The sequence below is a fragment of the Osmerus mordax genome, chromosome 26 (assembly GCF_038355195.1).
Source record: "Osmerus mordax isolate fOsmMor3 chromosome 26, fOsmMor3.pri, whole genome shotgun sequence".
Taxonomy (NCBI): domain Eukaryota; kingdom Metazoa; phylum Chordata; class Actinopteri; order Osmeriformes; family Osmeridae; genus Osmerus; species Osmerus mordax.
In genome coordinates this window covers 8,493,100-8,507,183 of record NC_090075.1, presented here as the reverse complement: position 1 = coordinate 8,507,183, position 14,084 = coordinate 8,493,100, and the positions used below count along the sequence as shown (strand labels likewise).

Genomic DNA, 14,084 nt, shown 5'->3' with positions numbered 1-14,084 from the left:
GTGAGTGGTTAGTCTTTGTCTCTATGCATATGTAGAATTTGTGTTTGCCTCTCCACAGACATGCTTTGAGTCCCTTCCCCTAATCTTTTAAAACTGATGAAGGCTTGCTTCACTAGCATGCATGGGGTCTAGAATCAATCGTTGTTTATTTCAGAGTGAGGACATGGGGAAGTTCCATAGAAATAGAAAGCGTTATTGTGTGTCACTTGGTTTGCATGAACTATAATATGGCACTCATTGTAGCATCAATTTACTTTCTTTATTTTTTATCTTGAGACTTTAACATCAATAAATGTCCTAATTTCATTGTTTAAGGTTTTCATTTTCTGACCTGGCATCTATGAAGGTCACACAACATTTCATAACTACTTGTAAAGAAGTTCACACTACAGTATATTTGAAGAGGGTGACTTGGCATTCAGCCACAACCGAACTCTTTCAACCTGTATACAATATTCTCTGGAAAAGGGGAAATCGTTTCACCTTTGATGGAGCAAAGGTCAAATTTCATACACATGCTCTTATTTTTCAGGCCACTGCCAGGATAAGGTTTTTGTGTCTCCAATCCTTCTGGCGAAACAGTTTCATCTCTTTTACAAAGGAGCTAAGCAAACAAGGAGAGGAGGGAGGTTTTAAAAGACGTTGACAACAATCGTTTCAACAGAACGACATGTTTGAATTAGATGTTCGAGTCTGCAAGCTCCAAATGGATTTCTGGAGTGGTTGCTGCTGCTGGGCGGAAGGGGGGAGCTTTCAATTGGACGTAACCTTGAGTCTTTTTTATATGAGCTCTGTAGGATGTAAGTGGTGGTATAATGCAAGTGTGTCTGAATGCATGCTCTTCATTTATTAAATGTTTTTTAATGTTTAATTTGATTTATTTTTTCATTGAAAAATCACCCTCTGAAGATGTGCCATTGTCCTGGCAATTAATGGCAGGCTGGCAGCTAGGTTCAGGTACTTAAAAGTTACCACCCCCCCAACCCCCACCCCGCTGGTATTTTTTATGGCTAATAAGAATGATAATAATTAAAAATAAAACACATCTTAATGCTGTAGGCTTCCTCTTTATGCGTAATTATGTATTATGCTTGCGTCTAAATGAAACGACTACGGCCTTCGGTCCGTTCCATCTCCCAACCCCTGTATTTGTTTTGAATACTAAGGTGAGGGTTTTGCATAACAATGGGAGTGATCCTATTCACATGTTGGCCTATTAATTTAAGCCGTACATTTTTTAAGTTTGTCTAAAGGCGGACGAACAATGCGCCCCAATCGCTCGGCGATGAGAAACTTGGCTAATTGACTCTCTGAAGAATTCAGCCATTTTGGCCTTCTTTTTGGTAGTACTCCTGGCCCATTGAATGTTCATTGTGACGAACTCTGAATAAAACTGGGCGAGGCGTCTTCAATGTCGGGGACAACAAAATGGCTGTTCTGGGGGGGGGGGGGGGGGTGGCAACAATTCTGGCCGTCAATGTTGTTTAGATACATTTACATTTAGCAGACGCTCTTATCCAGAGCGACTTACAGTAGGTACAGGGACATTCTCCCCGAGGCAAGTAGGGTGAAGTGCCTTGCCCAAGGACACAACGTCATTAGTACAGCCGGGAATCGAACCAGCAACCTTCGGATTACTAGCCCAATTCCCTAACCGCTCAGCCACCTGACTCCCCATACTCCAGATACTCAAGAGAACGTCCGCTTTTAACGAACACATACCGTTGGCCTGTGCACGTGGACTGTGAGATGAAGACAAAGGCAGGGTGGAGGGTGGTACAGATTAATGTGTGTGTCAGGGGGGGGGGGCTGTTGAAAGCCACTGAGCCCTCCTATAAACGGGATCTGTGTTCTGTAGGCCGAGAGGCTGGTGAGATGGATGAAACAGAACCAGATGCCTGGGGTCTCAGGGATTTCCCTTGCTGTCTGGTTCCGATCACTTTTCTGAGTGGCATCTCGTCACCACTCCTTGAGAACTTCCAGATACTTTTGGCACTTATGTGATCTGTGCATGGCTAACAGGGTGGTTTGTTTCTGGTTTGAATAGGCCTATGCTTCAGAACCTAGTTTTGTGACTGCAGGTGATGTGTACAGCACGGAAAGGCCACTGGGGGTTGTGTTTGTAGTTTGTAAAGCCAATAGCAGGTGTTTTTGCCAGAATATAAGAAGGATTTAGCCTATCATTTCTATAATTTCTCCTATAATTTTCTCCACTTGTTGCTAGGCCCGACTCTGTGGCGACCACCAACACTTTAACTTGTTGCACAGGCAGCGTCCGTCTCTTCTGTGTGAATACGGAATATGCTAGAAAACTAATGAGCACTATGCGTGATGTGTTCCAAGAAACGGTTCAGACGCACTGAAAATGCACACAACTCCAGGGTGTTTCTGCCATGAAGGGAGAACTCGTTTAGGAACTGCCATGTGTGAAAGATACGTCACTCTTATAATTTTTTTTGCTGTCGGCAAACTTTTCCTTTGTTTTGTTTTTGTGTTATCTTAAGAGATAGAGCTCAGAGTTTTGCTACCTTCTGGGATGGAAGCAGCATATATTTCGGAGTCCTTTTTTTTCATTACCCGAGGCTTCACTTGTTAAGAGTCTGTGTGTAAATGTATATACATTATTTATACAAATTCATGTCGAGGGTTTACAGGTTTAATACTCTTCACATAAGGAGACAGTGCACTGTGTGCCAAGCTTGGAGTTTGTCTTTTACACCAGGAGGTGAAATTTCTTGAATGCTGTGATATAAATACCACTATAAATACCACTATTATTACTATCTCTGGTACCATCTTAGGAGTTTGTCTTTATCACTTGAATAGTAATAATTCAACAATAAGTAGTACAACGCTTCTAATGAACTGATAGGTAATGCAATACTGCCTTTTTGTCTAAAGAAATCCATGGCAGAGGACTGAGGTGTCCTCTTTCTATTTGTTTGTCTGTTTTCTATGTCAATACATGTGTAGGCCATCCTTACAGGTCAGTATGCTCTCCTTTGAGGGCACCAAAACCCTCTCCCTGACTGTGTGCTCTCTCTCCCCCACGTAGGTGCCCACATCCTCAGCAGCGGCCATGCCAGGTGATGGCAACCTTCATGTGGAGGTGGAGGCGGAGCTTACGTCCTGTTTCACCAGAAACCCCGCACCTCCGAAGTCTCACAGCCTTGTCTGTTTAAACTGACACGCTTCTCTGTTATTTCTCTAATCTTTTAGTTTCCTATTTTGTTTTTGTAGTCACTTTGTATATGTTTTTTTTTTTACTAGTACTTTGATTCTTTTACGAGTACTTTGATTCCAACCTAGCTTGCCCCCCCCCCCCTAAATTAATGACATACATAATGAAGCATGCTTGCATAAAATGACAAGTAATGCAATTTGACCTAGGTACATATCTAGTATCTGGTCAAACGTCCATGCTGAAATAAAATGTGACTTCACTGGACTGGGATCTATTGGTAAAACTTCATGGCCAGGCCTGACAATAACTTTACAATGCAATAACTAGACTGGAATAGCAGCACACCTTTACAGGTGAGAATGATAACTAGGAGAAAGAACAGTGTCGTAAGCATATAATTATTTTATTGAAATATGAGGAAAAATTCCATCAGCTTCAAATCACCTCCCTGTGACAGGAAGTGGCATGACGGGTGAGTGGGACAGCAGGGGGTGAAAGGTCATAAAAGAGCAGAAGGTCAGCATGTTCAGGAGAGATGTATCTGGGGGTATGCGTGTATGTGTCTGTGTTTGACGACATCCAAGGCAGCTGCAGAACTTTACTACAACACACAAATGAGAGGGGGGAGGGGACCGATAGAGATTGTCTGATCAATTCAGTACACAAATTTTAGAGGAGTGGGGCAACAAGACAGTAAAGCTCAAAGACATCATAGGGGTTAAAGCAAAAGATTTAGCCAAAAGGGCTTTTTTTCTTCTGTACAAAACACACTGCTTTGAATGAATACTGAGTTAAATAACCACTTACACTTACAAAAGCCATAATGTTTCTGTAAAAAATCTGGTTTTGTCACAGACAAATTTGAAGCTTATGCCAACAGGATACTGAAAATGTTCTGTACATATGCAAATGTGGACATGTGAGGGGGAAAAATGCTTTGTTTCGATAAACATGCCACAGAGGTGAGACTTCATCAAACACAACGTGATGACTCACAGCCAGAAGGATGACGGTACTTGACAGATATTTTGTGAGGCCCTATCCAAGTAGTACTTGGACGTTTGGTAAAACTGTGATAAGACAACAACTATAGAATTCTACGCAAGGATAGTGCGGAATGACAAACATCTGAATGGCTGAAAGAAAAAAAAGATTTGTTTGTTCATTTGGACACATTACAAGTAACCACAGCTCAATAGACAGATGCAGTCTTTGGTATACCGTGGAACAGACCGGACTGAAATATAAGCTTGGGACATCTGAAATTCAATAATAAAAAGTGATGCAACAAGAAAATCAGCCACACCCATTCACTTAAATACAATACGTCTCTTCAGTTTACAGTTTGGATTCTTGGAGTAATTTAACAGAATCCAAAACAAATCAGATAATTTCTGTGTTCATTGTTTTGTTCCAGAGCTGCATTTTAAAAACTATTATTAAAAAAAAATAACATGCTACGGTAAACAAATTGCCGTTGACGCCTTATGTACGCCGCACAACTAGAAAACTAAAGATGCAATAAATTATCTTCATTATTAAGCGTAACCAGTGACATACATCAAAAAAGGTAGAAGACCATAACAAATAAAAACAGTTCTACAAAAAAACAAAAACAAATGTTTGAAACTGAAAAACGGAACCCTTACACAATCCGCCAAAATTATTGAATGCCATCAAAAAAATAAAACAGATAGAAATTCAACTGAGATTCCTTTCTGATTTTAGTGTCTCACGACATAATTAAGTACTGGTCAAATAAAGAAATAAACACTGTACACACCAAATAAAACAAACCAGAGGAATCCCTTTTTTTCAACTTTTTCTTTTTTAAGGAAATCATTGCTTTGCAATTTGCTTCATCACAGTTCTCTCCCACATGACAACATTAATGTAAACACATCTTGAATTATTCTTTTTTAAATTTTTACAACATTAATACTTTATATATATATTTGTACATATTTTTCATTCACATCTGCACGGTTAGCTAGCATGGAAATGAAGTAAGGCAAGACTCACATAACTGTGACATCACAAAATTGTATAATACTGATAGTTAAGGTTTTGTTACTTTTTTTGTTCTGCAGCAGGCTTTGGTCTGTTTGGAGGAAGGCAGCATAGCTCCTCCTTGTCACCAGATTCATGCTTTAGTTCCAGTTATTCATGAGAAAGATTTTTTTTAAGGGAAATATGGTACAAATACACTGACGTTTTATAACGAGATGTATTCATAACTTATGATGTGTTTAAAACAGATTTGATATAGACAAACAGAAAATGGGTTTTTGAAGGGGCTTAAAATTAGGAATCAGAGGGAGAAGATTTGTTTTGTGTGTGTTCACTTCTTTTGTTTTTCAAAGTTTACAGTTAGTTTGCCGAGTTTCTTCTTGAGTGAGGGTTTGGGATCTGAGGATCTGTTTTTTACATTGCCACCATTTACCTGTCTGCAATGAGTGGTAGGGCAGCCATTTTGGTAATGTTTGTCCCAGGCAACCAACTATCTTGTACCAAATGTGACGGCCGTGGCTATCTTCAAAGAGCAAATGCCTTCAGACAAAGTCACTGTCCATGCTTCAAGTCCTCACCATGGGCTGTGAGAAAGAATGCCCACTTCCATGCATGTAAGCTACCAACAGTGTGACAGGTGCATCATACTTATAGTTTGTAGCTTGATCTGTAGTTCAAGTCTGACAATACTTGTATTTGTGCTGTTAAACCTTGCCCACAAACAAAAAAGTGTTTGCCAAGTGTGTTTTTCACCCTCAAGACCCGAGAAAAGGCCAGAGAAACTTGCAGAGTAAAGGGATCGACGTGTTTGTAAGGGTGTGTTCATGTGTCCTGTCTGTGTGAATGTACTGTCATGTTTTTTATTATGTGCTTTCACCTGCTTGAGCGTTTTTCTTACAAGTCTACAAATACAGTAGGGAGTAGAGACGCCGGCGTTAGCGCTGATGGAGTCTAGGGCCCCCCGGTGATTGGACCAGGTGCATCATGGGTATTGTAGTTCTTTCTAGGCCCTCTTGGCGTGGAGCATCTCAATGAGCAGGTTGTTGCACGGTACGTCTCCGTTGAGGTGTTTGTAGTAGAGGTACTCCTCGGCCTGAAGGCTAATGGCGCGGATCTCCGGCAGCCGTAGGAGTAGCTGGCCAAACTTGTCCGTCTGCTGGGGGTAGTTGCACATGACGTAGTCCAGCAGCGCTGCGTTGACCTGCTCCTGGACGCTCTCCACCAGGTGGAAGTTCTCCAGGTTCTTCACATCTACAAAGGGGAAGGAAACAGGAAGTTGGGGGAGAAACAGGAAATCAAGAAAAACACAAAGAAATGCTGTTAGATATAAGATAAGGTTTATTATATGTAACATTAATGTAAAAAGAAATCCTTTCCTCTGAGAGACTAAATGATAAGAGAGGATAAAACGGCAGGTGATGAAATCTTAAAATGATTTTTTTTCACACCACTGAATGATGCAATTTACCCTTGTATTTTTTCACCAGATCCTCCCAGGAGAATAGAATGGAGAGAGAATCGAAATAAGCCCTTTCCTCAGAGATTCCCTCCCCCGGAGTATATGAATTATGTAGGCCAGAATTATAGCCATGGCACAGGCCAGATACTTGACTTGACTTGCTTTGCGATAATATACTGTCCCTTTAACAAGACTTTCTATTTTCTATGTCTGTAAAATCTTTAATTTGAATAGATGCAAGATAAAACATAGCTGGTTCTTAAAAGTACTGAATTAAAAGCACTTTCTAATAGCTTTCTTGCAATGCTTTTCTTACTGTACTTCTCTGAAGTTGGGCTCAGATTTGAACTTGAAGATGTCCAGTACATACAAAATTAGACACTGTACTTTAAATGGATGAAAGTGTGTTTGGGGCACAAGAATATATATATATATATAATTTTTTTAATCAAATAATAATAAAAATGATCTGTTCAACCCCACTTTGAGTCATTTCTGAAAGGGCTAATTGATATTGTCAGGGTCCCTGTATCCAGCTGGAACCCCTGGACCATCCACACACACACACACACACACACACACACACACACACACACACACACACACACACACACACACACACACACACACACACACACACACACACACACACACACACACACAGAACTTAGGCATGCCCAGCACACACAAATGCACCAGCTCGCACACACATCTCAGAAAAAAAGGCTGCCTCCTCCGTTGCCACTGCTGGCACACACACATTCACTCATCCTGACCATGCTGCTATTGATTTACCTCTCTCTCCTTCCTTCATTCCTTCCTTCCTTCCCTCCCTCCCTCTCTTGTTTCTGTTTAGTTTCTCTCTCTCTCTCTCTCTCTCTCTCTCTCTCTCTCTCTCTCTCTCTCTCTCTCTCTCTCTGTCTGTCTGTCTGTCTCTCTTTCTCTGCCTGACTTGGAGCATCAGGGAGGAGGAAGGTGGGAGGAAGATACAACGGCAACAAATGAGGTCTGAAGAATGAGAAACCAATCCTTCAAGGCACCGCCACTTACAGAACGATGCACTTTCTCCTTAATTTGTAGATTGCATGTTTGGCCTGTATATGTGTGTGTGTTCACTCTGACCCCTTTATGACACAGAGAGTCTAACTAAGGTCAGGAGGGGGACAGGAAGGAGAGGGGGGTCTGACAAAAGACCCTCCAAACAAATATGACATATGCTTTTTCCTGCTGTCACACACTTTGCTGACCTGCTCTTATCCTTGCAGACCTCAACAAGGAGGACTGGGGCTAAACAACGGGTGTCTGAGCTATAGGTGCTTCTCTCTGCACATAGTCAGACCCATTCAGCACAATGAACAGTAACATACAGTATAAAGTTATTCATATCCCTTTGCCCTTTTTGGAGTATACCATGTTGTTTTGTGTTATATTGTGTAGGATTCATTGTATAATTACTTTATATACTACATCCCTAAAATGTTGTAAAATAAAAACATGCTTGAAAATGGTCTTCCTTTTGCCCTTGAAATTTTTTGCTTTGTTGTCAAAACATTCTTACATGAACAGTCCAATGTTTTCACTGCTTATTTCCATGTAAGAAATCAGAGAAAACGTGACAGGGCTAGCCCAGATCACAGACAAAACATGCCTGATGTTGCCATGGTATCACAAAATGTTGTCTGGGGTTGTGTGTACAGTATATGTGTGTGTGTGTGTGTGTCTGTGTGAGGGGAGGGGTGAGTGTCTGCGAGGTAGTTCGAGAGGGGGTAGGGGGGATCTCCAAACTACAGAAATTTACAAGCCAATGCCTCTCTAGCTAATGAGGGGAAAATATATAATTTTAATTGCTAATTATTATGAGGGCCGCCTTCTGTAAAAAAACGTTTTTTTAAGGGACTGTTCATACAACAGTGATGATCGATGACAACAACTTGATCCCTTTTCTGAGTAGCGAACCAAGCCAACAAACACACAGGATTACTGGGCCAGAATTAGTCCCCTTTTGGATTGTGGTTCGGAAAGTGGCTTGACAAGACTACACTCATGAGCTACAAAAGGAGGGAGGGAGGGAGGAAAGGAGGGATGGAATCATATTATTTTGATCAATGCTGCCCAAACTGAGTCAGGTTTTAACGCTTAGTCTGGTAAGCACTCACTCTCTCTCTCTCTCTCTCTCTCTCTCTCTCTCTCTCTCTCTCTCTCTCTCTCCCTTCTCTCCATCTCTCTGTCTAGTCACTGTGGGACTAATTATCAACTTTTTTCACATAAAACAGGCTCAGTGCGTTGCCGCATCGCGTCGAGAGCTCAAATGGAGACCCTGAGGTCCCGTGGAATACATTGTTTCATTTGACGAGCAATCATGCCAAAACCACGACCCTACACGCACGCCCACACTCACATACACACACACACACATACACACACACAGGCCCTCAATACTCCTCAGCGCCTTTTAATTAGACCAAATCTGCATGGCGTTACTTCCAAAACAGATTTAACGTGTTTGTGTGCCTGTGCATTCTCACTTGTCACATAACTGCACACAAATACTGTTAACAAACTTGAATTAGTCTGTGTTGTGGATGCTCTTTAAATGGAATTCATTCATCAATGGAGACACAAACCTACTATGTTTCACCCCTCCCCCCAGGGAACACCTGAACACTACAGACAGAGCAGGCAAGAAGGCAATGCAGAGAAACACGGCACTTTGAAAAAATACAAAATGAACTGAGGTCTTGAAGTCTGAGACGATGAACTGAGGTCTTACGTTTAAACGTAAGAAAGCATTTTTTCAGTCCAAACTTCAACAGACTGTCCCTGAATAATCAAGGAAGAGAAAAAAACAAAACAACAATCACTATAAAATGTCTGTATGTTAATAAAACGTGAGCTTTAAACCAGGGTCAACTTCCAAATGTGCAGACTTCTGTCAGGCTTCTGTCCATTGGTATCTCCTGGCTTGAATTCCCGTTTTTTTTACGATCACCGCGGTGACAACAAAGAGAGAGAGGGAGTGTTTGGGACTTGGCGTCTATGTAAAACATTCCCTTTGCAGAGCACTGTAATAATTTTTATAATCTCTCAGTCTTGTAAATGACAACTTTCTTTATCATTAACTTATTACCTGAACCCTAACCTCCTTCCAATCTGGGGAACGTGGTGTCGGAGAGAGAGAGAAAGAAAGAGAGAGAACCCAATAAACCTTGCCCAGATGTGTGTGTGCCTCTGTGTTGTGTATGCGTCTGTGTTTGTGTATGCGTGTGTGTGCCTGTGTCAATACGCACATGCGTGGATGAGGGTTTATGGAGAATCTTGAATGAAGCAAGAAAAAGGGCATTGGCCACCAGGTCACCTTTCCAACTAAGTTTAATCATAACTAGACTGCGTCACTGACTGGGCAATAGTATGGTACATGTTTTCGTACTTGTTCAGTGGTGCAACGCGTGTACTGGTTAAGGCAACAAACACTAGTGAATTAATTGACAAAGACACACAGATTCCAAACAATAAATATCGAAAGGCTTTCCTGGTGAGTAAGGCTGTGTCCTGGACACTTTCCTTCTGAGCACTACGAAACGGTCTGCTCCTTATCTTTCCACTCACAAAGTACCCAAATTGCTCCCCCAAACCAATTTCTCACTTGGGGGTTTTTCATCTCTCATAGATTCCACATCTGAGTGGCAACGTGGAAACATTTGAGCTGTGTACCTCTTAAGATTTCATGGGAATCTTTAAGGCTATCCACTGGCTAGCGCTAGCTACAGTATCATAACAGCTCTGGCCTAGTGCAAACAGTGCATTCGTAAGTATGAGAGAGTTTATGGGCCGTCACACAGGGCCATTATCAAACTCAGCTGGATTTTGATCTCCAATAAAGATTCAGGGCTTGATATACACTGGCTGCTCCACATTCACACGCCTTGGCGAACATGTTATCAGCAACTTTCTGGAGTGACAACACCTGGCTATCTGGGACAAAACCTATTTCCAGAGAGCTAAGCATACAGTAACAGTTAGACTTTAATGTTGCTTTAATAAGTCATTTGTAGGGCCTACATGAGCACTATATTTAAGGACCTCCATGAGTAAGCTTTTTGATTGATATGACTTTAATTATAAATGAGTGGTGAAGCACCTATGTAGACCTCATGAAAGGTTAATGACGTTTCATTAAACCATAAAAGGTATTCTGCGTTTTGCGCGAGCCCAACGCTAAAAGTACAGTCTGACAGAGACCAACAGAGACCAATTCCGGCCTGCACTCAGGCCAAACTGACGGTGTATTAAAGATGCACAATTAGCATTTCACGCTAGTTCCTGGTTCTCACAACAAGCCTTCTCATTGGTCGATGATGGGCCAGTGGGGACAGGCTTTTGTCAGCGAGTCAGAATAAGGCATGAAGGCTCAATTTTCTCTCTCCTCGTCAACCTTCTATACCACTGGGGCCAACGCTGCCTAGCTATGAAAGAGAATTAAACAGGAACGGTCCAGTTGGGGATATATTAAGTCAAATCTGAGCCGCCGTCGCTATTGTTGTTATACTAAGCAGGTAGCTTGCCAAGTCCATTCTGTCGCCCAAGGACGGGTTGACTGGCTCGCTGGGCGCGGTGAAGACGCTAGGAGGATGAGAAAAGCGCCTTAGGTATGATGAAATAAACAAGAGAGTGGTGCTCCGAGCCAGAAGGCTAACCTCTCTTCTCGCTAATGCTCGCTGCAAGGCACTAGAGCTTTGTCCTGAGGAGAGAGGGAAATATATTTACATCCATTCATTCTGGATGTGGCCCCAGTGCCCATGTTTTTAAGAATTGTATGAAGCAGCGGTGAAGAGGTTTGTATCAACACAAATAATCACCGGCAAATCCCCACCTTCATCTTGTGATGTCAATATGGCGCTGTCTATCCACATAGTGAATTGTACTGGTACCAAGACAGCAGAATAAGGTTTGTCTTCCGGGTACTTTGGTCGGTCCCCTATTTCTTTAGTCATTTCATTGTATTTCATCCCATAATAAAGGGAGGGAAGCAGGATTCACTCAACACTTCTCTCTTAGTATTGCATAGCACTACACTGTATTTTGTTAAGAGAGGGAGAGAGAGAGAGGGAGAAAGGGAGAGAGGTGTACTTGCATAAGCAATGGCCCTCTCTGCCACATCCATCTGATTCCAATCCCTACCCCAACCCCCCACCAACCCCCCGCCATCCCCCGTCCGCCCCCCATCTTTAGCCCTCCCCGAGGCTGAGCCAAATTCCTTTCAATGTGTCGACCTCTGCAGGGTCAGGCCGCACTCCCGGGCCTATGCTCTCTCACCTGTCTAATGCTCTTAACCCCTCTTCTGCCAACAGGGCTCCTGGCAACATAACTAGCCACCTAGCCAGCGCTAACGAAGCTAGCTAGCGCCACAGTAACCTGGCTAACTCGACCGCAAACCACTGAATGACACTGAAAAAGAATCAAACAAGAGTAGGCAAACAAGCAATATGCTCTGCAGCGTTTCCCTTCTCCCTTCTACTCGGCTCTGCCCAGCACCCGCCCTCCACTCTTCAGTCTACACCCCTGGTCTACACCCCCAGTCCCACCTCTGAGGATAGAAGGGGAACGGTTGTGTGTGTTCGTTGTCTATTCTATATGCAGTGCACTTTCATCAGCTAATTACGTGTGCTAGGTGAGTCGGACGGGAGGTGGGGGGGGGGGGGGGGGGGGTGGCGGTGGGAGGGGGGGTAGCATCAATGTTTCTTGTTTATGATAAAGTGACAGAAAATCATTGGGGGGTCAAGTATGCCCCCAACCTCCCGCCCCAACCTCTCTCCACTAAACTCCTGTAGAAGCAGAAATCCTGCCCAGAGTGGGAAACCTCAGCCCTAATGAGGCCATTAAAGCCAAGCTCCCATCAATATATTTCTCTCATTCTTTCTCTGACAAATTTGAATTAATAATTCAACAGCATGCCTGGGGATGTATATTTTCTGTGTGAAGGACAGTTAATCCATAGCGTCGTATTTTTACCCTCCTCTCTCTCTTCCTGTCTCTCGTGCTCTCTCTCATTTTGCTCCTCTTTCAGCAGTGTCCCTCTCTTCATCTCCAGTCTTTTATTTATCCTTCGGTTTGAACAGAGTAGAATTCTGACTAAAGAAACACAACTTCTGTTTGGGTTAGGGTTAGTAATCAGGGGTTATGTCTAACCCCTGATTTCCTATATCTCTCGCTCTCTTTTTCTTTGATTCCATTTCCTCATGTGATTTCAGTGTAAATTGGGTTTAATTTATTCAGCTTTGTTGGCTGCGGTGGTCTTCCCGTCTATCTCCAGGGTAATGTAACATGACATGTTTGCGCACTGCCTGTCAAAGCCGAGTGCTGTTTCAGAGGAGCATTTCCTGGTTGGGTCCCTCTAGTGTTCCGGGAGCCCGGCATTTTAAATGAGGATAGATTAGGGGGCTAACAAAATAATATTGTCAGTATGTTGTAAAACACATTTTTTTCTTCAGTTTCACCGGTTTCCGGCAGAGATTTATTCGAGACTAACATTGTTTGCCAGGTGGCACCATTGTGCAACACTACCACAGCAGTGTGAACGCCCGTGCCCCCTGCAAGGGGTTGGGAAGGAGGGGCATGGCAGGGCGATGGCAAGCCCTATCAAACGCGATGCTGCCAGACCATTTGCTCTACTGACGGACATGGCAGCTCCCCCTGTCCTCGTTCACGACCTCTAACCCGAGAGCCATCAAGCTTTCCGTGACACCGGGGACATCCGTTTTGGTACTGGAGGCAGACTGTGCCCCCCCCCATTGTCTAAATTCGGATTCCCACTCTTGACGCAACCCTTGCCCCCTTGTCCAGGCCCCCCCCCAAAAAAAAAACCAGTTTGTGTTACACTCCAACCAAGAGTGATGGGGAGAGGATGTTTGGGAGAAGGGGTTGGCAGGGTCGAGGGGTTCAAGACAGTGGACTCTGCAGACGGCTTTGTTTCTTTAAATAACATTTGCACAAGTGCCCCCCCCCCCCCCCCCCCCCGCAGGAGAATGTGTGTGAGTGTGTCTTGTCTATCTGTCGATTGGGCCTGGAGAGAGAAAGAGAGAGACAGAGAGAGACAGAGAGAGATACAGATAGAGAGAGAGACACATGGCCGTGTTGCACCTGTTGGATCATCTGTGCGCTTTCAAACCTTTAATCACTGTCTCTGGTTACCGCTCCACACGTCCCCCTTGCACCCCCCCGCCCTTGTCCTCCGACCTGCCTGGATCTCGTAACCCGCATTGTCTGAAAGAAGCCGTCCGAAAAAGAGCAAAGGGAAGCACATGCCATACCCCTTCCCCCTTCCCCCTTCCCTACCCCCCTCCCCCCCACCCTGTCTGCTGTAGGGCCACCTGACTGCCACATCTCACCCCCCCCCCCCCAACCCCCACCACTGCCCCACAGAGGCCTGGGCAC

The 14,084-nt window shown here is 43.6% G+C and overlaps 2 protein-coding genes across 2 annotated transcripts in view; one reads left to right on the top strand and one right to left on the bottom strand.

Annotated features, from left to right (window-relative positions):
• LOC136935811 (adhesion G-protein coupled receptor D2) overlaps window positions 1-3,187 on the top strand; it is a 58,908-nt gene extending 55,721 nt beyond the window's left edge. Inside the window, exon 24 of the mRNA XM_067229468.1 lies at window positions 3,056-3,187. Within this exon, the coding sequence (XP_067085569.1) occupies window positions 3,056-3,187 (132 nt within the window). The remainder of the gene's footprint in view (window positions 1-3,055) is intronic.
• A 3,010-nt stretch (window positions 3,188-6,197) lies between these two features.
• The window catches only part of nr5a2 (nuclear receptor subfamily 5, group A, member 2), a 49,776-nt gene continuing 41,889 nt past the window's right edge, over window positions 6,198-14,084 (bottom strand). The window contains exon 7 of the mRNA XM_067229633.1: window positions 6,198-6,445. Within this exon, the coding sequence (XP_067085734.1) occupies window positions 6,198-6,445 (248 nt within the window). The remainder of the gene's footprint in view (window positions 6,446-14,084) is intronic.